Source organism: Oryctolagus cuniculus, chromosome 4 (assembly GCF_051225735.1).
Source record: "Oryctolagus cuniculus isolate XC-2025 breed Fujian yellow rabbit chromosome 4, ASM5122573v1, whole genome shotgun sequence".
In the NCBI taxonomy this organism is placed as follows: Eukaryota; Metazoa; Chordata; class Mammalia; order Lagomorpha; family Leporidae; genus Oryctolagus; species Oryctolagus cuniculus.
In genome coordinates this window covers 174255357-174280216 of record NC_142870.1, presented here as the reverse complement: position 1 = coordinate 174280216, position 24860 = coordinate 174255357, and the positions used below count along the sequence as shown (strand labels likewise).

The 24860-nt window shown below is 64.8% G+C and overlaps 1 protein-coding gene across 5 annotated transcripts in view; it reads right to left on the bottom strand.

The window, feature by feature from the left end:
- The window catches only part of DLEC1 (DLEC1 cilia and flagella associated protein), a 52736-nt gene that overhangs the window by 16658 nt on the left and 11218 nt on the right, over positions 1-24860 (bottom strand). For 3 of the 5 annotated variants that reach the window (XM_070073008.2, XM_089331347.1, XM_089331346.1), the window contains 15 exons: positions 24738-24816; positions 15491-15578; positions 15008-15181; positions 14612-14748; positions 13889-13981; positions 12310-12400; positions 11687-11849; positions 10822-11014; positions 8597-8655; positions 8181-8349; positions 7851-7944; positions 7614-7744; positions 7381-7539; positions 6281-6420; positions 256-409 (listed from right to left, as the gene is read on the bottom strand). In XM_070073008.2, the coding sequence (XP_069929109.2) occupies positions 256-409; positions 6281-6420; positions 7381-7539; positions 7614-7744; positions 7851-7944; positions 8181-8349; positions 8597-8655; positions 10822-11014; positions 11687-11849; positions 12310-12400; positions 13889-13981; positions 14612-14748; positions 15008-15181; positions 15491-15578; positions 24738-24816 (1924 nt within the window). Of the gene's footprint in view, positions 1-255; positions 410-6280; positions 6421-7380; positions 7540-7613; positions 7745-7850; positions 7945-8180; positions 8350-8596; positions 8656-10821; positions 11015-11278; positions 11666-11686; positions 11850-12309; positions 12401-13888; positions 13982-14611; positions 14749-15007; positions 15182-15490; positions 15579-24737; positions 24817-24860 lie in introns of those variants that run through there. The other 2 variants (XM_089331345.1, XM_089331348.1) reach the window with 2 other exon arrangements.

Below are 24860 nucleotides of genomic sequence, written 5' to 3'. Positions count from 1 at the left end.
AGGTGCACAGGTGCACCCTCTGCCGGACTGACAGGGCCGGGCACCGACTGCTGGGCAGAGACTCCCCACTTGCCAGGCCCGCACAAGCTGCCCGGGGGACCCGAGTGACCGAGGCAGAGGGCTGAGCCCGCCCGGGCGCCTTCCCTGTGGGAAAGTTGGAGCTTTCCGGGGGCGGGGCTGGGGCGGGAGGGATCTGGCCCAGCTTGGGCCCTGGGAGGGTGACGCGCCCTGCACGTGCTGTGGCCGGGCCCTCACCTTGCCCCAGTGGTAGCGCGTGGGCAGGAGCGTGCCATTGACGAGGGTGACGGCGGCCCTGGCGGGCACCCCCCGGAACAGGCTGCTGAACTCCAGCTGGCTGCTCCGCAGGTACACGTGGGGCCCCTGCACCTCGGCGTACACGGGGAGGTAGCTGGCACGGAGGAAAGCCAAGGCGTCCAGGTCGGGGAGAGGGGGAGCGCGGTCGCGCCTGTGGAGCCTGCACCCCGGGACCGGCAGTTCACAGCCCTGCCAGCGCTGGGGAGGGCGCAAGGCCCACGCGGGGGAGCCACAGGGCTTTCCACGCTGACGGCAGACACGGCGGACAGGAGCTTCAAATGCCACTGACGACCGCTCAGAAATCGGAGTGCTGCGGTGGTGCCGCCGGGCGGCTGCCCTGCTCGCTGCCCGGTGCTGCCCGGTGCTCACTGCCCGGTGCTGCCCGGTGCTCACTGCCTGGTGCTCACTGCCCAGTGCACACTGCCCGGTGCTCACTGCCCAGTGCTACCTGGTGCTCGCTGCCCGGTGCTGCCTGGTGCTCACTGCCCAGTGCTCACTGCCCGGTGCTCACTGCCTGTGCTCACTGCCCAGTGCTCACTGCCCGGTGCTCGCTGCCCAGTGCTGCCCAGTGCTCACTGCCCGGTGCTGCCCGGTGCTGCCCGGTGCTCACTGTGCTCTTGGCTCACTCCTGACCCTGGCGAGTGTCTTTATCGCCACAGCCAGGGAAGTGTCCGGAGTCCGGTGGAGCTCCGGTGTTTACGATTTTAGTTTTATTTCAGAGAGAGATCGGCTTGATTTCCCATTGGCTGGTTCACTCCCCCAATGCCTGCAAGAGCTGGGGCCGAGCAGGCCAAGGCCAGGAGCCAGCAGCTCACAGCCAGGTCCCTCCCGTGGGTGGCAGCTCAAGAACTTGGGCGGCACCTGCTGCCTTCCGGGGTGCGTCCTGGACCTGGGGCCCGGGCGGGAAGTCCCATACAGGCTGCCGGCACCCCCGGTGATGCCACGGTGGCCATGCCTGCAGTAGCGACGTTCTTCTATTACTGTGTCCTGTCTCCGGAGGGTACCAGCCGGGAGCCCCAGTTCCTGGTCTGACTTTAGCCTGGCCCAGCTCCAGCTGTTGTGGGAATCTGGGAGTGAGCCAAATCTCTCTCTCCCTTCCTGCCTCCTTTTTTGTAATGAACAAGCCGTAACAATTATAAACACACTTGTACTTAGCAACAGAGCCTCAAAATGTGTGAAGCAAAACCCCATAGAACTGAGGGGAGAAATCTTCATTGTAGCGACCAAGTTTGAGGACTTCAATAGCCTGCACTTAACAACAAACAAGAGCAACGGAACAAAAGGTGGAAATTGAAACACAAGACTTAGGCAGCACGATAAACCGACCAGAAAAGAACAGACGTACGTATGATCTTCAAACAGTTAACAGAGAGCCAGTGCTGTGGCCTAGAGGGCTAAGCCTCCACCTGCAGTGCCAGCATCCCGTATGGGCGCCAGTTCAAGTCCCGGCTGCTCCACTTCCGATCCAGCTCTCTGCTGTGGCCCATCTTCTCTTCTATCACCCATCTGATGAGGCCGGGATGGTACCGGGGACCAGACAGAGCCATCTCAGGAAGAGACCATAGGAGCTGGTGCCACGGCGCAGCGGGTAAAGCCGCTGCCTGCCCCACTTCCGATCCGGCTCCCTGCCACGGCCTGGGAAAGCAGCAGAGAGTGGCCCAAGTGCCTGGGCCCCTGCACCCACGTTGGGGACCGGCAGAAGCTCCTGGTTTCGGCCTGGCCCAGCCCTGGCTGCTGCAGCCATTCGGGGAGTGAAGCAGAAGGAAAGGAAACCACAGATAATACCCCTCGTGAACACAGAGCAAAACCCTCAACAGAATTCCCGCAATCCAGACTGACCAAACGGGGCTTGTTACGGCTCAGCCGCCCCAAATCAACGCAAAACACCATGGCGGTAGAAAAAAGGACAAAAATGGCAGGATCGGGAATGATTCGGCAAAATCTGCGTCCTCTCGGTGAGCACGCACTGGGCCGGCAGCCTCCTCGGAGCGGCGGGGAGCTCCCCCGGCCCCCAGGGCCGCTCCACTTCCAGGGGCGCAGGCGAGGCTGCCGCTTCTGCCACACGTACTCTAGTGTCGAGGTCACGAAGCAGGAAGAAGAAATACGAGCTACCGGAAAGCCACCTGTGTGTGTAGGAGGGATGCAGGGCCTCGGCGGGCCAGGCACCTGCCCAGAGCCCAGACACGCGTGTCGCTGGACGGCAGGACGCGAGTGCCGAGCCCACAGGGTGTCCGACAGGACGAAGCCCTAGGGAGAGTGACTTGGGGGTAGCCAAGGACAGGACTTCCAGGACCGCGGGAAGAAAAGGAAGAGGCCTGACACTCGTGCAAAGATGCCCACGTCCCGGAAGGAAGGGCTGGATGTGGCCAGGGTGGCGACATCCCCAAGCCGGGCCGCGGTCTCCTGTCAGAAGCCAGCCGGCTGCTCAAACTCACAGGCTGGTTTAAACCTCGAAGGACCCAGAGCCGCGGAAGCAGCGTTGAGAACGAGAACAAAGCTGGAGAAATCACACTTCGCAAGTGCGAAGCCACAGCCACGGGCAGGGCGCCGCCAGGCCAAGGGCACGGGCTGCAGGCTCCTGGAATGAGCCTGGGGGTGACGGGCAGTTGGCTTCCCGCAGGATGCCGGGAGACCTCCAGGACGGCCCGGGACAGCTGCTTACGTGCCTGGCGAGGGACACAGCCGACCTCCGTTTCAGACCTCTGTAGCTGGCGTTCCACGGAAGGCACCCTCAGGAAGACACCACGTTGACCTGCCCGGAAGCCCAGGGGCCGGCCTTGGGCTGTGCTGGGTTAAGTCCCTGCACACCTCCCAGGTCCGAGTGCTGAAAGCCCAGGGGCCGGCCTTGGGCTGTGCTGGGTTAAGTCCCTGCACACCTCCCAGGTCCAAGTGCTGCAGCTCACACCTGCTACCTTGCTTCCAGTCCAGCTCCCGCTAACGCACCTGGGAAGGCAACGGAAGACGACCCAAGCGCTCGGGCCCCCGCACCCACGTGGGAGACCCGGATGGAGTTCCGGGCTCCTGCTGCAGCCCAGCCCAGCCACGGCTATTGCAGCCATTTGGGCAGTGAACTAGTGGACTGAACCTCAATCTCTTGGGGCCGGCACAGTGGTGTCGTAGCTTAGGTATTCGCTTGTGGTGTGAGAATCCCATATGGGCACTCATTCGAGTCCCGGCTGCCTGACTTCCAACCCTGCTCTCTGCTGTGGCCTGGGAAAGCAGTGGAAGATGGCCCAAGTCCCTGGGCCCCTGCACCCGGGTGGGAGACCCAGAGGAAGCTCCTGGCTCCTGGCTTCAGATCGGCACAGCTCCGGCCGTTGTGGCCATTTGGAGAGTGAACCAGCGGATGGAAGACCTCTGTCTCTCTCTCTCTCTCTCTCTCTCTCTCTCTGTAACTCTGCCTCTCAAGCAAAAAAATAAGTCTTTAAAAAAATCTCTAAGAAGAGACTGTTTATATGTATATAAAAAAAGAATCTCTCTCTCCGCTTGCCTCTCAGGTACTAAGTGAACGTTAAAAAAACAAGATGGACAGTCACAGCGGGTGAGGGGCAGCGCAGTGGGAGACGGAGTGGCCGGGGTGGCGGCTGCGAGGCCAGCACGGGCCATCATGGACGTTTACGGCGTGGCGTGAGAAGTCACACGGAGGCTGGCTGTGACTGGGCAGCCGCTGTGCCGCGGGACGGCAAACCCCCGCGGGCAGGCTGCTGGGCCAGGCCGCGCTGCTGCTGCCGGCTTGGAGCCGGCTTCCAAGGCGGGGCAACGTGGGGCAGCACGGGCTGCGTGGGGGCCGGAGAGGCCAGAGCAGAGCCGCGGTCCCCTCGGTCCTGCCCACCTGCAGCGTGCAGCTGGCCAGCCCTGCCGGTGTTGATGCGGTGCCGGCCCCGTGTGCACCACACATGGCACGCTCACCCTAGGCCCTTCTAGAAGTGGGGCGCCCCGGGGACCCAGGCCCGTTCGCTCGGACGAGACTCCCTCCTCCACTCGGAAACAGGAATGGGGCAGGTCTGGGCCGGGCAGGGAGCCTTGGGTGAGAGCACCCGCGTCCCACAGGGCGCACCTGGGCTCACCTCGCAGCTCCAGCTCCGACCCCAACCCCAGCCTCCTGCCAGCGCCCGCTGTGGGGGCGGGGTGATGGCTCAAGTGGCCAGGGCACTGAAGCCCGCGCAGGAGGCTAACAACTCGCCATCCTGAGACCCCTCCCCACTCTCCCTGACAGATGACTTTGTGTGCGGCTCTCTGAAGCCTGGGTGCAGACGCCCTGGCCATGAGGTAAGGTCCCATGAGGGATGCAGCATCTGGGAGACCCCCACCTCTGTGAGTGCAGTCACGTAGCTCAATGTGCAACGCCCGGTCTGAGCCGAGCCCCGGCGGCTTCCCTCCCCAAAGGGCGGCTTCCCTCTCCAAAGGCCGCGTGTGCGGGTGCTGGCTGCCGCCCCCGGTGCCACCCCGGGTGAACCTTCCTCTCTTTCCCCGAAGCCTCGGCGCCTGAGTCACTGGCTTCTCCTGTGACAGGCACCTCCCCTCTGGTTCCGTCACATTCCTGGCTGCAGGCTTCCGCCTGGCCCAGCCCTGGCTGTTGCGAGGCGTCTGGGGAGTGAACTGGCAGGTGACGCTCCGTCTGTCTGCCTCTCTGCTCTCAGACCAATAAACCTAAAAACGGCCAAAACCGGGCCAGTGGGGCTGGCGCAGGGGTTGGGGGCACTGCCGTGGGCTCCGACCATTATTGACGCTGGCGGCCGCCCCCGGGGGCTGTGAGCCGGGGTGGGGGTTGGGAGGAGACAAGGCACACTCCTGACACCGAAACCTCCAGTGCGCTCCGCCCAGACCGTCCACTGTGGCCGCTCCAGCGTGGGTGCGTGGGGAGCTGTACCCCGCTTCACCTCACTGTCTCCGACAGTGGGAGCTCGGGCTCCTCCAGACAGCCCCCACACCGCCAGCAGGGTGAGCCGCAGCCCGCGACGCCAGCGACCACGCGGGGCCACTCTAGCCCCGGCCGCTCCACTGCCCACCCAGCTCCCTGCTGACGCACTGGGAAAGCAGTGGAGGACGCCCCACGTGCTTGGGCCCCCGCACCCGCCTGGACCTGGCTCCCGGCTTCAGTCCGGCCCAGCCCAGACCAACGTGGCCTCTTGGGAGTGAACCGGCAGATGGAAAACCTCTCTGTCTCCCCCTCCCTAACTCTGCTTTTCAAATACATAAACAAACCTGAAGAAAACTGCCAGCGAATATCTGCAGGTCATGGATGATGGATCATGTTCCTTTTAGCCTGAACTCCAACTTGACAGACTCCATGATAAACCCAGACGAGCACATGGCCACACGCGGCGTGAGGCACACGCCGTGAGCCTGCAGTACCTCCCTGGCCACGTGTGACCCACGCGTGATGTGAGACACACGCCATGGGCGCCCAGGACGCCCCCAGCCACACATGACCCACACGTGACCCACACGTGACATGAGACACATGCTATGAGCACCCAGGATGCCCCCAGCCACATGTGACCCACACATGACATGGGGCACAGCCATGGGCACCCAGGACAGCCCTGGCCACACATAACCCACACATGACATGGGGCACAGCCATGGGCGCCCAGGACACCCCGGCCACACATGACCCACACGTGACATGGGGCACATGCCATGGGCGCTCAGGATACCCCCAGCCACATGTGACCCACACATGACCCACACGTGATGTGAGGCACACGCCATGAGCGCCCAGGACGCCCCCAGCCACATGTGACCCACACGTGATGTGAGGCACACGCCATGAGCGCCCAGGACACCCCCAGCCACACGTGACCCACACGTGATGTGAGGCACACGCCATGAGTGCCCAGGACACCCCCAGCCACACGTGACCCACACGTGATGTGAGGCACACGCCATGAGCGCCCAGGACACCCCCGGCCAACGTGACCCACACGTGACCCCCGTGTGACGTGGGGCCCAGGCCCCTCACCTCCAGGCCCCGTTCTGCACCTCGAGCTGCAGGACGGTCTCCAGGCGCTGGCAGTGCGTGGCCCTCAGGGTGACGGTCACCGTGCACTCCCCCAGAGGCTGCATCTGGCCGCTGCAGGGCTCGATTTGGAAGGGGGACACCTGGGGGTGCCACACAGGGGACAAGTGGGCGCGTGGCACTTGGGACAGAGGTCTCTGAGCTACCCCCAGCTCCTCACCACGCCACCTGGAACTCGGGGCGGGGAGCAGGTGCGGGGTGTGGCTGCCAGGAGGCTCCCAGCGCAGGGAGAGCCAAGCCCGAGGGCCCCTCTCCGGGGCAGCTGGGGAGAGCTGTGCGGGCAGGCGGGGCCGGGCCAGGAGGGGAGAAGCTGCCACGGAGCCACATTTGTCTCCTCGGCACCCCCATGTGGGCCTGGGCCCACCCCTCCCCTCCCCCACACCAGGCACACACAGCGCCCCCCCACAGCGCAGGGGCAATGGTCGGGCACCCCACTGACTGGCGGGGGTGTCGCTGGACACTGTTGGTACCAGCAGGAAGGGTGGGGACTGCATCTTTGGCCTCTCCCTTGCGTGTGCATGGGCTCCCTCGTGCACACAGCCTCCCAGGCAGCTCCGGGCGGGGGGACAGCTCCCAGTGACCACAGCCACGGGGCTGCCGGGCAGCTCCTGGCCGGCCCTGCGGCACAGACAGGGCTTTGTGCCACTTTGCCGTGCTCTGGACGGCACACCGTACTTAGGATGGGATGTGTGACAACTCAGATGCGATGATGACATCAGGATTACAGCAGGAAGAGAAATGCTATTTGAGTAAAAAAAAAAAAAATCTATCTTGAAGTCTCTGGGGTCTTTTTGAGTGGGCCACAGCTTGTGCGCAGGCGCCACCTGGTGGCAGGTACTGGAACTGCAGGCGAGTCGGAGGATCAGACCCTCCGTGGAGGGCCCCGGCTCGGCCCCCCTGCCCCTACCAGGGAGAGACCCACGGCCATGCCCGCGCCCTGTGGTAGGCAGCAGTGCAGACAGTGCCAGGGCGGGGTGAATTCTGCAGCCGAGGAAGCAGGCCTTGCGTCCCCCAGCGCCCGGGTGGCGGCGGCCCCGAGTCACCTGCGCCCGCCTCTCCTCCAGGCAGCCCGGGCTCTCCCGCAGGTGCCACAGGGCGGGCAGCTGGCTGACGTTCCGGATCCGGATGCCCTCGCAGGCCTCCTGGCCCAGACGCAGCAGCCCGAACTGCAGGGCCGGGACGCTGAGGACCAGGGCGGGCCCCTGAGACACGGAGGGGCTCGTCACGGGGCATCCGGGGGACGGACCGCCCTCCCGGGGGCCCCCGGCCACGGCACCTTGAAGGCTGCCTCGATGTGCAGTACCACCGGCGAGGGCGAGTGCTGGATCTCACACAGCAGGTCCTGGCTCGTGGGGCCCGGGACGCCCCCCGTGAAGCTCAGCTCAAAGTCCTCCGCCTCACTGGGCTCTGGCACAAGGGGACAAGGGATGGCGTGGAGGACGGAGGCGGGACGGGGTGGCCTCAGCTGGGCCCCTTCAGCCCAGAGGTCCCCTCCACCCCAGTCCCCAGGTACCAATGATCCCGGTGCAGGGCTCCACTTCAATGATGTGGCAGTCACAGATCTTGCCCCACGTGTATCTGATGGCCGACTTGCTGTTGTTCCACATCTGAAACACACACCCCACCCAGGCTGCCCGGGGCCTGCCCTTTCAGGTCAGACCCGCCCCGTGGGAGGACGGTGGGACCCTGGACCGCCTGACGCCCTCCCTCCTGACCTCCCAGCAGCACACCGCGGGCCTGGCGATCCTGGCCCACGGGAACTGTGGGAACGGCTCCACGCCGGCCGCAGCGGGCAGGCCTGGGGCCCGGGTTGCTGCCCCGCCCCCAGCCCGGCGTGCCCGACCTTGAAGTTCTTCTTCACGCTGGTGCCGATGTAGTTCTCGCCGGGGATGAGCAGGGCGTAGGGCTCCAGGAGGACCTGGAACGGCTGCGCCGAGCCCTTCACCTCCACCTCCAGCACGATGACGTCCTCCACGGGGCAGCTGCAGTCCCCCAGGCTCTCCACCTCCGAGCTGGGCACAGCGAGAGGCGGGGCCGGGCCGCCGCTGCCCCCACCTCAGGCCTCGGGAGGAGGACGGCCCCCCACGGCCCCCTACACCCCCTCCCCGCCTCTGCTCCCCCGCAGGCTCCACAGAGACCCACTCAGCGGTCACTGCCAGCCAGGGCCGCCAGTGAGCCCGGGGCGCGGCTCCCAGGGCCCCGGGGTGGGCAGGGTCCTCACAGCGAGAGCCCCTAGATGCTCCCGCAGCCCCCCCTCACCTCGTGGGCGCCGGGACTCCTTCCAGCACCATCTGGAGCACGCTGTGGAAGGCCCCCAGCTGGAAGCAGACGCAGCGTGCACTCAGCCCAGCTGGCCCCCCCCACCCCGGCCCAGCCCCCCCAGGACGGTGGCCCAGCCCCCCAGGACGGTCGCCCAGCCCCCAGAGCCCCCAGCTGGAAGCAGACCCAGCGCGCACTCAGCCCAGCCGCCCCCCCCCGGCCCGGCCCCCCAGGACAGTGGCCCAGCCCCCCAGGACGGTGGCCCAGCCCCCCAGGACAGTGGCCCAGCCCCCAGAGCCCCCAGCTGGAAGCAGACCCAGCACGCACTCAGCCCAGCTGGCCCCCCCCACCCCGGCCCGGCCCCCCAGGACGGTGGCCCAGCCCCCAGAGCCCCCAGCTGGAAGCAGACCCAGCGTGCACTCAGCCCAGCCGCCCCCCCCCCGCCCCGGCCCAGCCCCCAGAGCCCCCAGCTGGAAGCAGACCCAGCGTGCACTCAGCCCAGCCGCCCCCCCGCCCCGCCCCGGCCCAGCCCCCCAGGACGGTGGCCCAGCCCCCAGAGCCCCCAGCTGGAAGCAGACCCAGCATGCACTCAGCCCAGCCGCCCCCCCCCGCCCCGCCCCGGCCCCCCAGGACAGTGGCCCAGCCCCCCAGGACAGTGGCCCAGCCCCCCAGGACGGTGGCCCAGCCCCCAGAGCCCCCAGCTGGAAGCAGACCCAGCGTGCACTCAGCCCAGCCGGCCCCCAGGACGGTGGCCCAGCCCCCAGAGCCCCCAGCTGGAAGCAGACCCAGCGCGCACTCAGCCCAGCCGCCCCCCCCCGCCCCGGCCCAGCCCCCCAGGATGGTGGCCCAGCCCCCCAGGATGGTCGCCCAGCCCCCAGAGCCCCCAGCTGGAAGCAGACCCAGCGTGCACTCAGCCCAGCTGGCCCCCCCCCACCCCAGCCCAGCCCCCCAGGACGGTGGCCCAGCCCCCAGAGCCCCCAGCTGGAAGCAGACCCAGCGCGCACTCAGCCCAGCCGCCCCCCCCCGGCCCGGCCCCCCAGGACAGTGGCCCAGCCCCCCAGGACGGTGGCCCAGCCCCCCAGGACAGTGGCCCAGCCCCCAGAGCCCCCAGCTGGAAGCAGACCCAGCACGCACTCAGCCCAGCTGGCCCCCCCCACCCCGGCCCGGCCCCCCAGGACGGTGGCCCAGCCCCCAGAGCCCCCAGCTGGAAGCAGACCCAGCGTGCACTCAGCCCAGCCGCCCCCCCCCCGCCCCGGCCCAGCCCCCAGAGCCCCCAGCTGGAAGCAGACCCAGCGTGCACTCAGCCCAGCCGCCCCCCCGCCCCGCCCCGGCCCAGCCCCCCAGGACGGTGGCCCAGCCCCCAGAGCCCCCAGCTGGAAGCAGACCCAGCATGCACTCAGCCCAGCCGCCCCCCCCCGCCCCGCCCCGGCCCCCCAGGACAGTGGCCCAGCCCCCCAGGACAGTGGCCCAGCCCCCCAGGACGGTGGCCCAGCCCCCAGAGCCCCCAGCTGGAAGCAGACCCAGCGTGCACTCAGCCCAGCCGGCCCCCAGGACGGTGGCCCAGCCCCCAGAGCCCCCAGCTGGAAGCAGACCCAGCGCGCACTCAGCCCAGCCGCCCCCCCCCGCCCCGGCCCAGCCCCCCAGGATGGTGGCCCAGCCCCCCAGGATGGTCGCCCAGCCCCCAGAGCCCCCAGCTGGAAGCAGACCCAGCGTGCACTCAGCCCAGCTGGCCCCCCCCCACCCCAGCCCAGCCCCCCAGGACGGTGGCCCAGCCCCCAGAGCCCCCAGCTGGAAGCAGACCCAGCGTGCACTCAGCCCAGCCGCCCCCCCCGCCCCGGCCCAGCCCCCCAGGACGGTGGCCCAGCCCCCGAGAGGCCCCAGCTGGAAGCAGACCCAGCGTGCACTCAGCCCAGCTGGCCCCCCCACCCTGGCCCAGCCCCCCAGGACGGTGGCCCAGCCCCCCAGGACGGTGGCCCAGCCCCCAGAGCTGTCCCACTACCTCTTCCCCACCCCAGCAAACGCAAGCTCGCAGGTGATGGCTCGAGTCGTTGGGGTCCTGCCACCCACGTGGGGGAGCTGCATTGAGCCTGTCCATTGCTGGCGTTAGGGGGTGACGTGGGTTTGGGGGGGAGTAGGGCTCTCTATCAGGCAGAGTAATAACAAGGAAAGAACACGGAGGGAGACTCAGGACAGCGGACCCCACCCCTAGCCGGCCCGCGTCCCACCTGCTGGGGAGAGAACTCCAAGATGAACTCGTGGTCCGTGTGGGGGCAGAGGGTGCCCCTCCGGGGCAGGATGGAGAACGCGGTCTCCCGGTCCGGGTGAGCCTTGATGCTGTCCGCGCTGTAGGCCTCTCCGGGCAGCAGGGGCTGCAGGTTGGGCTTCGTGACCTGCCAGTGGAAGGTCAGCTCCACGTGCCTGCGGGGACAGCCACACAGTGGGCAGCACGCCCGAGGCCGTGCCAGACCCTGCCAGGACCGTGCTCCCACCCACCCGTGCATGGCGCCCCCCCCGGGGGGGCCAGGCTGGGGGCAGCAGGTGGGTCAGAGTCCACTGGAGGAGGGGCCAGGATCCCACGTTGCCCGTGGGCGGCCATGGAGGGCAGGGACTGGCAGGCAAGGGGAGGGGGCGGAGTCCTGTGTCACGTCTCCCTCCGGGCACCAGGGCAGCCCTGGCCCGGACCTCGGTGGCACTCAGAGGCTGGCCGGGAACGGAGTGGCAGGGGTGACAGAACCCAGGGACCAGCGTGTGCCTGCCCCCGGGTGCCCTGTTCCCGTCTTGGGGTGCTCCAGGGCGACTGAGAGCAGCGCTGTCCGCGGCTGCCTGCGAGGACGGAACTGCTTTTGCTGTCACCACGCAGGCGACAGCCGCTGGCTCCGGCCGGCACCGAGGCCCCGGATGTGGTGAGCGCCACCAGGAAGTGTGGCTGTCATGTGAATCTCGGCTGTTTTGTGCTGTTTTTTCCCCACGGCGGGCGGCAGACACCTGGACCATTCCGCCCGATCTGCGCCCCTGGGCCGGTGCGGGCCCCTGCCTGGCTCCCGTCTCGGTGGGCACGCAGGCCGGGCGGGGCACGCCAGCCTCGCTCACGTGGCGTTCCTGATGAGGAGCTGTCTGCTGGCCGTGGCCTGGAGGTTCTCGGGCTCGAACCGTATGAAGTGCTGGGCCGTCAGGTCCGTGAGCTCCCCGGGGCCCGGCTCACTTTTCTCGCCGGAGACGTAGATCAGATCCAAGGCCACCAGCTGCCCGACGCCTGGCCGGGGAGGCAGGGGTGCTGGTGATGCCCTCGGGACTGTGGCCAGGACCTGTGGCCACAGGCTGCCGCGGGGCCCGGGCCACCGCCCACGTGCCGCTGGCCATGGCTGACACCCACAGGTGCACACACGAGGGGCGACAGGGCCATCTTCACGCATTCCCCCAGGACCAAAAGCAGGCGATTCTGAGAGCCAAGACCACGGTAGGCACTCGAGTGACAGTGGACAGATGGACGGATGGACAGATGGACGGAGGGAGCGGGGCACTGTGGGGCAACTCAGCGGGAGTTCCCTTCCCGTGGAGACCCAGGGCCTCCGTGCGGGCAACTCCCGGAGGAGGGAGCTTCCAAGGGAAGCCAGAAAGGCCCCCCAGGTCTGTGTCGGAGACCCCACGTCTGACCAGGGGGAGGGCCCCAAGCTGCAGCTCCCTGGCACACGGGCGGGGCGGGGGACGCCCACCTACGGTCACCAGCTCCCTCAGCTGGCAGTTGTCACACACGATGACAAAGGCCTGCTCGGCCTTGCCCAGGCTTGTGGGGAGGAACAGGACCTGCGGGAGACGAGGGCGCCCCGTCAGCTGCACCCACTCCTGGCTCCCTCTTCTCAGCTTCACTCCCTCCCCTTCGCTCTCTGTGCTGTGCTCCCCACCCGACACCCAAGGCCGGCGGGGGGGCCTTCGGGCGAGGCTCCCTCCCAGCACGATGCAGGGAGCGCACTGCCCGAAGTGGGGGGGGGGGTGCGGTGCAGGGGTAGCGGTGCAGGGGTGGGGCATGCGGTGCAGGGGTGGGGTGTGCGGTGCAGGGGTAGGGCCCACGGTGCAGGGGTGGGGTGCTGCTCGGGTGCCCACATCCCGCAGAAGAGTGCGGCTGCTGTGCCTGCAAGCCGGCTCCCTGCCGGGCTCCTGGAGGCAGCCGCAGGTGCAGGTGGAGCTCCCGCTTGCTCCCTCTTGGGCTGTGCACTTTTTTGTCCGTGTAATCCCCTTTGTCGGTTTTTACTTCTCGTTGCCAATATTTCTGGGCCATTTCCAGAGAAAACCATCGCCCACGCTAATTCTGCCCTGACTCCTCTCTCACGTGGAGACAAGAACCCGGACCAAGCCTGGCCGGGGCCACCGCGTGTAGGACAGGGTGCAGGCCGGGGCCCGCGTGCCTCACAGCCAGCGCCAGTCCTGGCAGGCCGCGGTGACATGACCCGGAGGACAGAGAGCCCGGTCTGCACTGGGCCCTGCAGACCCGGCCAGCACCAGCGGCGGACGGCAGGGCCCCGCCGTCTCTCCCGAGCTGGCCGTGTCGCCCCACGCGACCCAGCTCTTGGCAGGGATCAGCTCAGCACAGACGTGAGCCGGAGAGCCAGGCTCAGCCCTGACCAGGCCGCTCCAGAGCCACACGGCTCAGGCCGCAGAACCTGGAAAGCCGCGAACCAAACGCAGCCGTGCTGTGTGCCGGCCGTGCCGGCGGCACTGTTGGCAGCGTCTCCAGATCTCGCCGCTCATCAGCACCTCCTGGGCGGCCGTCCAAGGGCTGTGCCCGGGGGACCCGGGACCTCACGTGGCAGCACTCCCCTGTCTCTGGCGCTTGTGGGGGCATGGCTGAGTGTTAAGAACCAAGGGCGCTCGGCTCCCCTGCCTGATGACAGGCTGCACCCGACAGGACGCATCGCCACCTCTCACGGGGGTTCCCGGGGCCTGTGAGCAGTGGGACGAGCAGAAGGGAGCCCTGGCCGGGCCCACAGCTGGAGGTCCTGCACCGGGAGCTTTGCAGGGGCCTGGTGAGGCCTGGCGCATGAGGCTTGCGGAGTGCATGAAGAGGAGGCCGGAGCAAAGCCACTGTCATCACCGCGGCCCCCGACGGTGGGCGGGAGAACCCGAGACAGAAGCAAAGAGCAAGCAAGGGTGGGTGGGAGAACCCGAGACAGGCCAGGGCTGCGAGCCGCCCCAGGGACCTCTGAGGCCTCCCCCTGCCGCGGTCACACAGCGGCTGGGCAAACGGCCATGGCCGACGGCCAGGAGGAGGGGTCCATGCCCACGGGCGGCACCCACCTCCAGCACCGTGACGGCGCCCGGGGCCAGCTCGAACACGGAAGGCAGGATTCCAAATGGCGGCTGCTCCACGAAGCCGGGGGCCGAAACTGCCTGCAAGACACGCGGGGGGCGTGGCAGGGCCGCTCCCTCCTCTGGACACGCCCCTGTGACTGGGCGGAGCTTCGGGGCTGTCCATTCTCCAGGGAAACGAGGGAGCCACTTCCCCAGGCACACAGGCCTTGCCCTGCTGCAGAGACCCACATCCGTCCAGGCCCCCGCCCTGCACTTGCCGGGGCGCCTGCGAAGCCAGCCACTCAGCACGCCAGGGACACGGCCCCGCCCACAAGCCCCCACCCCCACCCCCCGGTAAGGAACGGAGCTTCCAGCGGGGTCTCCCTGGGCACAGAGAGCGGTGGCCACTACAAGGACCGGTGGGGTCAAGGCCAGGCCGCCTGGGGCGTGGGCACAGGGGAATCCTGGCCCAGGGCTGCACACTCCCCGTGTTTGCAGAGACCAGGAAAGCCCAGTTTGTAGGGACATGATGTCCATTAAGTAGAGGTCACACAGGTAGACAGAGGCCACTGGAACGCAGGCAGAGCTGCTGGCCGGCGGCCTGCGATGCCGACAGGCGTGGGCTCCACTAGGCGGGCAGTCCCCTCTGGAGCAGGCCCTCGGGGGGCCGCGGCCTCTGCGGGGGCCCCTGGGGGCAGCCCTTCCGGGCAGCAAGCCCGGCTCGCTCACCCTGAAGCTGGTGGGCGGCCAGCTCTTCCTGGGCACGATGCAGAACCTGCCCGCGCTGAAGCCCACATTCCTGCAGGTGAACTTGGTCATCTTCACTCCCCCGACGAGGCAGTAGCCACAGTCCAACACCGGCGACACTGCGGCGCGGGGAGCGCAGCTCAGGAGGGGAGCGCGCCACGCTGCTCCGGGGCTGTCCCGAGGCCCCGCGGAGAGGGTGAGCCAGGCCGTGCCCTGGCCAGGCCGCTCCGGAGCCACACGGCCTCCTCCCGGCGGTGGGTGGGCCCCCAGCCGGAACCCAGACACACGGCCCCCGGGAGCCGCCTGCGAGGACCCGCAGGGCCAGCAGCCAGCGGTGCCAGCAGGGGCTCCGCGGCAGCCTCGGGGTCGCACACTCACGCGTCAGCACCGGGGGCGGCCTCCGGGCTTGCAGCGGGATCAGGAGGGTGTGGGCCGACTGGGTCTCCACCAGGATGAAGTCGTCGAAGTCTCCGAGGCAGTCGGGCATGAACTGGACGGTGTACTGGCAGGTCATCCCAGGGGCCACCATGCCGCCTTCTCCCGGGAACATCCCTGGGCATGCGCAGAGGCGAGAGGAGGGGCTGGGGCGGGACCACCGCGAGTGCCGGGGTGGGGGTGGGGGTGCTGGCAGGGAGGCAGGGCCCAGTGGGGTGACCTGATCTTAGCGGTTCCTGGGACACGCCCGGGGATTGAAGTGGGTAGCCAGGGAGGTGAGCAGGGGCAGGGAGCTGTCCAGGCGCTGGGACCTCGCTGAGGGCGGGGCCCTGACTGCCCAGGGAACCCTGGACGGGACGGTCAGCCAGGGCAGAGGTCAGGCCCCGCGCCGGGAGGCAGCCTAGGTAACTGGTATACCCAACTCACCCAATCCCAGGGCGAAGTACGGGGTGGAAGGCGGGAGCACCCGCAGGTAGCGGCTGGCGGCCGTGGTGTTCTGCAGCGCCAGGACCATCTGCTCAAAGACAAAGGTGACGGTTGGAGGGGGCGGGCGGGCGAGGAGGGGAGCTCAGCCTCGGAGCTGGGGCTCGTCGTCCTGCTCCACCTGCTTCTGTCCACTTGGGAAGTTTCCAAAGTATGAAAGAGAGAGAGCGAGAGGGAAGGCAGGAGTGGAGCTGCCCCTCTCGGGGCAGGCCACGTGGCACCGCTGGTGAAGACACTGCTTGCGACGCCGGCATCCCGTGTCAGGGCGCTGGTTCAAGTCCTGGCTGCTCCGCTTCCCATCCAAGTCCCTGGGAAGGCAGTGGAGGATGGCCCGAGTGCTTGGGCCCTGCACCCACAAGGGACACCTGGATGGGCGTTCCGGGCTCCTGACTTCAGCCTGGCCCAGCCCTGGCTGCTGCAGGCATTTGGGGATGGACGCCCTCTCCGGCACTCTGCCTTCCAAACAAGTAAACTAGGCTTTATGCGTAAAAATCTCAACCACCGCACACGGGGCATCTCCCTGGGCCCCCTGACGTCACAGCCACCAGGGCAGGAGCTGGGCCACAGCGGAAGCGGGAGTGCCTGAGCTGCAGAGCCCGCCTCCCTTCTCCCCCGCGGTTATCCCATCGGGCTGCTTCTTCCCAAGGCGCAGGCAGAGGGTGTTACGGCACCTGTGTGACAGCCAGGGTTGGACCAGGCCCCGACCCACCCCCACCCCCACCCCATCCACGTAAGCCCCCACCTCCTCTTCCCCCTGCCCCGGCTTAGGAGACCTTTAAGAACAAGACCTAACGCTAAACCCCGACGGCACCCAGCACAAAACGTAGCCCAGAAGAACTCAGCCCGTGCACGTGGCTTTGCTGGTGTCTTGTAAAAAATTATGCTGGGAAAAGAAAAAAAAGTGTCACACACAGTGTGATGAAGGCCACGCCCCAGCTCAGGGCACCGCACGCGCAGCTGAAGTCCCCACCCCTCAGCATCACTCCCATCGTCCACACCCAGGCCATCGTCCACACGCAGGCCCATCGTCCACACCCAGGCCCATCATCGGCGAGCACCACAGGGTGCACCTGTGGGCCAGGCAGGATCAGCGAGACCCACATCACGATTTGGCTTCCGTTTCTCTGTTGATAAGGGTGCAGGGTACATTTTTATGTGTTTGCCACTTGGGTTTCTTGTTCTGTGAGTTGGTTGTTCTGTTTTACCATTTGCCACTGTGCAGTCTTTTACGTATTCTGGATCTAATTTTTTACAAGTATGCAAAGGGGCCGGCGCTGTGGCATAGTGGGAGGAGCCACTGCCTGCAGTGCCGGCATCCCTGTGGGCACTGGTTTGAATTTCGGCTGCTCCACTTCTGATCCAGTTCTCTGCTGTGGCCTGGGAAAGCAGTGGAAGATGCCCAAGTCCTCGGGCCCCTGCAGCTTCATGGGAGACCTGGAGGAAGCTCCTGGGTTCGGATCAGCTCAGGCCGTTGCAGCCATCTGGGGAGTGAACCAGTGGATGGAGGTCCTCTCTCTCTCTCTCTCTGCCTCACTCTGCCTTTCAAATGAAATAGTTTTTTTTTTAAAGATACACATAATAAAATGTCTCCAGGACCTTGCATTTGTATTATCTTTTTTAAAGATTCATTTATATGAAAGGCAGAGTGATGGAGACAGACAAAGGAGCTCTCCCACCCACTGGTTACTCCCTAAATGCCAGCAGCAGCCAGGGCTGGGCCAGGCAGACGCTGGGGGCCTGGAGCTCCCTCCACCCGGGTCTCCCGTAGGGTGTCAGGGCCCAAGGACTTTGGCCCTCATCCTCTGCCTGCCCAGGTCCGATAGCAGGGAGCTGGCCCACCCAGTGCTCCTCTGGGCAGTATGGATGTTCCCAGCCTGCCCCTGGAATTATCTTTTGATGCACAGTTTCTAAAATTTTAATACAAAATGGATCAACCTTTTCAGGTTTGTGCTTCAGTCTTTTTTTTTTGACAGGCAGAGTGGATAGTGAGAGAGAGAGAGAGAAAGGTCTTCCTTTGCCGTTGGTTCACCCTCCAATGGCCGCTGCGGCCGGTGCATCACGCTGATCCGAAGGCAGGAGCCAGGTGCTTCTCCTGGTCTCCCATGGGGTGCAGGGCCCAAGCACCTGGGCCATCCTCCACTGCACTCCCGGGCCACAGCAGAGAGCTGGCCTGGAAGGGGGGGCAACCAGGACAGAACCTGGGGTGCTGGCGCCGCAGGTGGAGGATTAGCCTAGCGAGCCGCGGCGCTGGGCGCTGGCCTGTGCTTCAGTCTTAAGAAAGCTTTGCATAACTCTTTTCTCCCCTAAAAGTGCTGCTCTTTTCCTTGATGTATTTTGTCTGGTGAATGGAGCGAGGTAGGGAGACAAGCATTTTGCACGTGGCAAAGATACTAAACACAGCTTTGTGTCTTGAGGCGCGCAGGTGCCTGGGCCTGGCCGTGTGCCGTGGAGCGAGCCGACAGCCCTGCTGTCCTCGCCGTCGTGGCAGCAGCTGCATCTCACGCTGGCTGAAGCAGGTCCAGAGAGCCTCGCCCCCAGCCACTCGCGAGGCAAACCTCGGAACAATAAGACAGGTAGTTTCTCTGTCCCACAAGACGTTCAGCTGCGCCCCCTGGCGGCCAGCTTGGTAATGCACCGTCAGCCCCGCTCGCTCTCCTTCCACGCCCTCCCTCCTCGCGGAGCTGCCAAGGATGGCACATGATGTCAGCATGTCAGCCTGTGCTCCTGGGGCGTCGGTCCCACAAGGGCCCCGCACAGCGGCTCCTCGGGACGTGGTTCTGGGCTTGCTCCCCAGGTGGTGTGTAAGAACCCTAGCTAGGGGCCGGCATAGTGCGCAGCAGGTTAAGATTCCCACGTGGGCGCCGGTTCCAGTCCCGGCTGCTCCACTTCCCATCCAGCCCCTGCTAACGCACCTGGGAAAGCAGCAGCAGAGGGCCCAAGTGCTCGGGGCCCTGCACCCACGTGGGAGACCCGGAAGCGGCTCCTGGCTTCAGCCTGGCCCACCCTGGCCAATGCAGCCATCTGGGGAGTGACCCAGCAGATGGCAGGCCTCTCTCCCTCTCTGTAACTCTGCATTTCAAATAAAAATAAAATACACACAAATCTTTACGGTGGGCAGTAGGGGACTGTGGTACGGTCACAGCTACTAAGGCTTTTGCCAGTGGTCAACCAGAATGAGATGTAGGTGGAGGGCGGGGCGGGGCAGTGGTCACGGGGAGGGCGGGGCGGGGCTGGTTTCCCCACCAGCGCTGCAGGCCTGCAGGAGAAAATGACAGGCTGAGAGGCCAGTGCCAGCTGGCGCCGGGGCAGGACACGCCTCGAGTTCCTGGGCCACACGTGGGTGCTCCCGAGTGTCGGTGGGTGTCTGTCTTACTTTCTGGCCGCTGAGTTTAACCTAGCATTTCTGCGCCTGTGTTAAGACCAGCTTATGTTTTCGATTTGGTGTCAAAGTGATACTAGGCCTCTCTCCTACCGGGAGGGTAGGTGCTTCCTCCTTCCAGAGTCTGAAACATTGTATCTATAAAACAGGGCTTGGCTTGATGCTGAGCAGACCCTGCACCATCTGGGCCTCCTTTGCTCTGGGTGCCAAGTTTTGCTTGTTTTTAAAAAAGTTATTTTCATCCAAGCTGGACAGTCACATGGTGTGCAGAGCCAGAGAATGACCAAGGCTGAGAAAACAGAGACGCTGGCCGCCCGCCTGCTCCACCCTGCCTTTCTCATTCTCCAAGGGCAAACGGTTTCCCCTTTGCGCTGATCAGGCGGCGCTTACTGCTCCGCCTCCCAGCAGTGCGCCTGCCTGCTTTTTGGCTGCAGGCACTGCCTTCCCAGCCCACAAGCGAGCCCCAGGCCACCCCGCCCTCCCCGTCTGCCCAGCGCAGCTCCAGAGCTGGCCAGGTGCACAGTGGAGGCGCACTCACAGCAGGGGTGGGGGTGGGGGGTGGGGGGGTGGGGGGGGAGGGGAAGCAGGTGCCTTTCCCTCCCTCGTGTGGTCTTTCCCTTGCTGGAGTTAATCAGTCATGTAGTTTGCTACAGACTTAGCAATAATCCGATCCCTCTCCATTACCCTACAAGTCTCTTCCCAACACGTCCAGGACTCTTACCCAAATGTCATCTCCTTAAATAGAGCTCCGGGAGCCTCCTGACGTCTGACCTGGGCTGGTCGCGGCTGCGCCTGCTGCCAAGCGGCCGTGCAGACTCCCCGGCACAGCTTCACCACTCGCCCACAGCCTCTCCGATCACAGGACCAGGGCGTCAAGGCCGGCACAGCCCACGGCGTGCCTTGGAGCGGTGCTGTGTTGCTTCCTAGGGAGGTTGTGGGAGTGGGGCTCCTCCACCTCGCTGGCTTCCTAGGGAGGTCGTGGGAGTGGTGCACCTCCATCTGGCTGGCTTCCTAGGGAGGTCATGGGAAGTGATGCACCTCTATCTGGCTGGCTTACAGCCGTGGCTCCTCACTCTGAGCCATCTCGTCAAGAGTTGGGCCACCCTCTAGGCTGCCACACTGTGAGGAAGCCCAGGCTACACAGAGCCGCTACGTGGAGCCGGCATCGACTGTCAGGCGGGGGGAGAAGCCTCGGAGAAACCCAGCCCGTCTTGAGGTCACGCCCAAGCCCCGATTCTCTCTAGCTGTGCCCTCTGAATCTCTGACCCACAGCAGCTGTCAGGACGGATGGTTCCTTCAGAGTGCTCAACCTGAGGCAGCGTCGTGGCGCAACAGGTTAAGCCGCCGCCTGCGACACCGGCATCCCGTAGGAGTACCCGTTCAAGTCCCAGCTGCTCCACTTCCGATCCAGCTGTCTGCTAATGTGCCTGAGAAAGCAGCAGAAGATGCTGAGCCGGGTTCCCTGTCCCTCACTCTGTTTGTTTATTTCAAAGAGTAACAAATAGGAGAGAGAGAGGTCTTCCATCCACTGGTTCACTTCCTCGACGGTCACAGTGGCTGAAGCCAGGAGCCAGGGGCTTCTTCTGGGTCTCCCACGTGGGTGCAGGGAACCAAGGACCTGGGCCATCTTCCACTGCTTTCCCAGGTCATAGCAGAGAGAGGGAGAGAGGGAGAGAGAAAGTCTTCCATCTGCTGGTTCACTCCCCAATTGGCTGCAATGGCTGCAGCTGGGCCAGTCTGAAGTCAGGAGCCAGGAGCTTCCTCCAGGTCTCCCATGCGGTGCATGGGCCCAAGGACCTGGGCCATCTTCTACTGCTTTCCCAGGCCACAGCAGAGAGCTGGACCGGAAGTGGAGCAGCCGGGACAGGAACAGGTGCCCACATGGGCTGCCAGTGTCATGGGCAGTGGCCTTACCTGCTACACTACAACACTGGCCCCTCATCTTCACTTTGAAGAGATTTCTAGTTGTATTTAGGGTTCCAGATTTTAAACTTTGAAGTTTCTTTCTAAAATTCGTTAGCTTCTATCTTCTCTGTTGGATTCTTTTAACTCTACATACTTTTTCTTTTTCTTTGGTTGACAGCAGGATTTCACTATCACGTGCCCAGGTTTGGTTTGGTTTTCTTGCGTTCTGCTTAGGGTGGTTCACGCGTCACTCGGCGGCTTGAAGTCTTCCTTCCCTGGGGTCACCGTCATCCGTCACCCCGTCAGATGCGGTTGCCGCCCGAGCGCTGTCCCCTCTCTGTGGGGACACCTTCGCCAGTCCCATTTTTGCTCTGCTCTGTGCCGTCACTTTGTCTGTCTTTGTTCTTCAGCCTGGACAATTTCCACTGACCGACCGCCCTCCTCCTCTCCACCTCCAAACGACGTGCAGATTTTCCACTGAGACTAACTTCAGTTCTAGAACTTGCATTTTTTGCAAAGTGCCATTCCTGGAAGTCTCCCATACACATATACGTCAATACTTTGAGATAATCCCAGACTTGCAGGTGTTGTAAAAATCATCTACAGAGTCCGTTATCCCCTTCACTCGCTTCCCTCCACGTGGAAATTTTACTCAGGTCCTGGCACCGCGCCAGGCAATCAGCCTCCCGTCGGAGCCCCAGTTCAAGACCCCGCTGCTCCCTGCCGGTCCAGCTCCTCATTGGCGCAGCGGAAGACGGCCCAAGGACCTGCCCCCCGCCACCCACACGGGAGCACCAGCCAAGGTTCCCGGTTCCTGACTTCTGCCTGGCCCAGCCGCGGCTGTTATGGCCATCTGGGGAGTGGACCGACACACAGAAGAGTGCTCTCTCTCTCCCTGCCGTTCAGATAGGAAAATCAATGAGTCATCTTTAAACTTCTCACATAACCCAAGAACGACGGTCGGAGCGGAGACGTCCGGCTCGGTCAGTGCTGCGTTGGCCAGAGCACAGCACTGACTTCTTTTCCCAGGGTTCCCCCTGCTGCCTTTTCCCGTCCAGCACCTGCCGCTGTGTGGGGCCGCCCGGCTCCTCGGTCTCCGCCAGCCCTGACGGTTCCTCCGTCTCCCTGGGCGTGACCCGGAGGCCTCCTGGGGTTACCTGCAGGGCGCCGGGCAGTCGGGCTCGGGCTGATGTTGTCCCGGGAGGAGACGCGCAGGGGCCACAGCCGGCCCTTGTCTGCGCCTTCTCGGTGCTGACGTCACGTGAATCTCCGGTCCAGTGCTGGCCGGGATACTCCGCGGCAGGGTGCTGTGTTTAGTACTGTTAAACACTGGGGCAGGTACGGCGGGCCAGCCTGTTCTTGCCTGACCCTCACCTGCGGGTGTCAGCACCCACTGCCAGGTACGTCTTGCCGAGAAAGTCGCAAGTGTGAGATTCAGTGAGCGTCTCGCGCCCTCGTCTTCCACTGCGTCCTTAGTTAGATTCGTCTGGAGCAACGTCGGTCCCTCACCGACTTATTCATGCACACGCTTGCCGACGTCCGCACGAACTCACGGACGTCCATTTACTCTCTGGGCTACAGTCAGTCCACAGGACCCCCGAGGGCCATGCCTCAGCCACAGAGCCCACCAGGGCCTGGGCCCTTCTACACGTCCCCCACCCCATCTCCTCTCCCTGCTCACTCCTCCCTCTCTGACCACAGAACCCACTAGCTCTCCCAGGTTCACTGGCTCCTTTGATTGGAGAAAGGTATTAATTAACCATGATCTGGACATGGGTGTGCTGACTGCTACACGTCGTCCCTGCATCTGTCCGTGTGTGTGCACATGTGAGCACACACGTTGTCCCTGCATCTGTCCGTGTGCACACGTGAGCACACATGTCCCTGCATCTGTCCGTGTGTGTGTACACGTGAGCACACACGTTGTCCCTGCATCTGTCCGTATGTGTGCACACGTGAGCACACACATGTCCCTTCATCTCTGTGTGTGCACACGTGAGCACACACATGTCCCTGCATCTGTCCATGTGTGCACACGTGAGCACACACATGTCCCTGCATCTCTCCGTGTGTGCACACGTGAGCACACTCACTTCCACCATGAACCCAGGTCTGTGTCCCACTGAAGTCCAGCACTGCCGAGTTCACTCCAGCCTCACGTTTCTGCAACAACGAGGAATCGCGTTTCCTTTTTTTCAGGTGTCCTCAGATAGAAGCGAGGTTGCCCCTCCACGAGTGGGCTTTGCCAGATGCTCCGGCCTCGTGCCTGGCTGTGTGGTCTCCCCAGTTCCGTCCACCACTAGGCTCTCCGCAGAGGCTCACAGCTGTGAGCCCCGTAAACCTCTTTCACTCATAAAGTAGCCCGCCTACTTCTGTTTTTGCTTTAAGATTCATTTGTGTATTTGAAAGTTAGTTACAGAGAAAGGGAGATTCAGAGAGAAATATCTTCTATGCGCTGGGTCACTCCCAAATGCCCACAACAGCCGGGCTGGGCCAGGTTGAAGCCAGGAGCCAGGAGCTCCATCCAGGTCTCCCATAGGGGTGGCAGAGGCCCAGGGCCATCTTCCACTGCTTTCCCAGGTCATTAGCAGGGAGGTAGATCGGAAGTGGAGCAGCCGGGACTAGAACCGGTGCCCATATGGGATGCAGGCACTTCCTGCTATGCCACAGTGCCGGCCCCAAGCCTGCCTGCTCTGAATATGGCAATGCAAAACAGACCCATGCAGTTATGTGGGGCGAGTTTCCCTCGGTCCACCGTCTCGGGGCTTGGTGAAGACGAGGGGCACGCCGTGTCCGAGCGTTCGTGTAACAGCAGTTTCCCGAGGGCCCACCGGGCACCAGGCACTGGCGGTCAGACTGGCACTGACCTCAGAGTAGCGCTCGCCCTGTGGGGCTCCCAGCTGCACGGGGCGATAAACAGCAAACGGCTCGGCTGTTCAACCCAGGCCGCTGGGGCAGGCGGGGTGGCTTCCCGGGGGAGTGACAGAGAGGTAGGCGAGGTCAGAGGGAGGACCAGTGGACCCCCGGCGAGCAGAGGGAGGCGCCTGCTCCATGGCGGCCCCCGGCCACCGCGGCCCCAGGCCCTGCGCCAGCCCCGCAGGCCAGTCAACCTCCACGTGTCCTGGAGCCGCCGTCCCTCTGCCCTGTCCACTCCCCAGCTGAAATCCCGTCGGCCGCCTTGGCCGCTTCTTCAGCCGTCTGCAGCGGGCCGGCAGACACACGAGGACCAAAGAGAACAGACCGCTGGGGCGGTCACGGGCAGATAAGAGGCTTCCCCGGTGGTGGGCACCTGGACCTAGTGCGGATCTGCAAGACCTTCCACACCTATGGGAAGGGTTTGCTGCCGCTAGGCCTCCCTGTCCCGCACCTGCTGAGCACCGCTGGTGACCGCTAGGCCTGGGCAGGACCGGATCCCCCAGGGAAGCCGCCATCAGAAAGGGGCGGGGCCGGGAGCCTGCGGCCTCTGGGTGAGGGTGCAGCTGGGACACCTGCATCCCACACTGTGGCGCCCAAATTTGAGCCCCAGCTCCTCTGCCTACTCCCACGTGCTGCTAGCACACACCCTGGGAGACAGCTCGTGCTGGGTGCGTGACACTCGCGCGGGAGACTCGGGAGGCGTCTCCCACTCCTGGCTTCTGCCTGGCCCAGCCCTGGCTGCTGGGGAACGAGCTCGCTCGCTCTCTGCCTTTCACATAAATAAAAAGCAGTCACCTATTTTTTTAGACACACCCACGGAGGGAGAAGGGATGCGAACAGGTGTCAGCGATGGTAGGGACTCACCGCGAATACCGATAAGCATTGCCGTAACCCTCAGAGCTGGTCACGAACACTGCGGGGCACACGTGGACACACACACACACACACACGCACACAGGGTGAGGATCTATAAAGGAGCAAGAGCTGTACCTCATAGACCGATCCGATTTCATAATCTGTGAAAAACACCACCGACGGCTTGGCCAGAAACACCGGGGTATCGGCACAGCTGCGGGGGAAGCGGGGGCCAGGGTGAGTGCTGTTCGCACACGG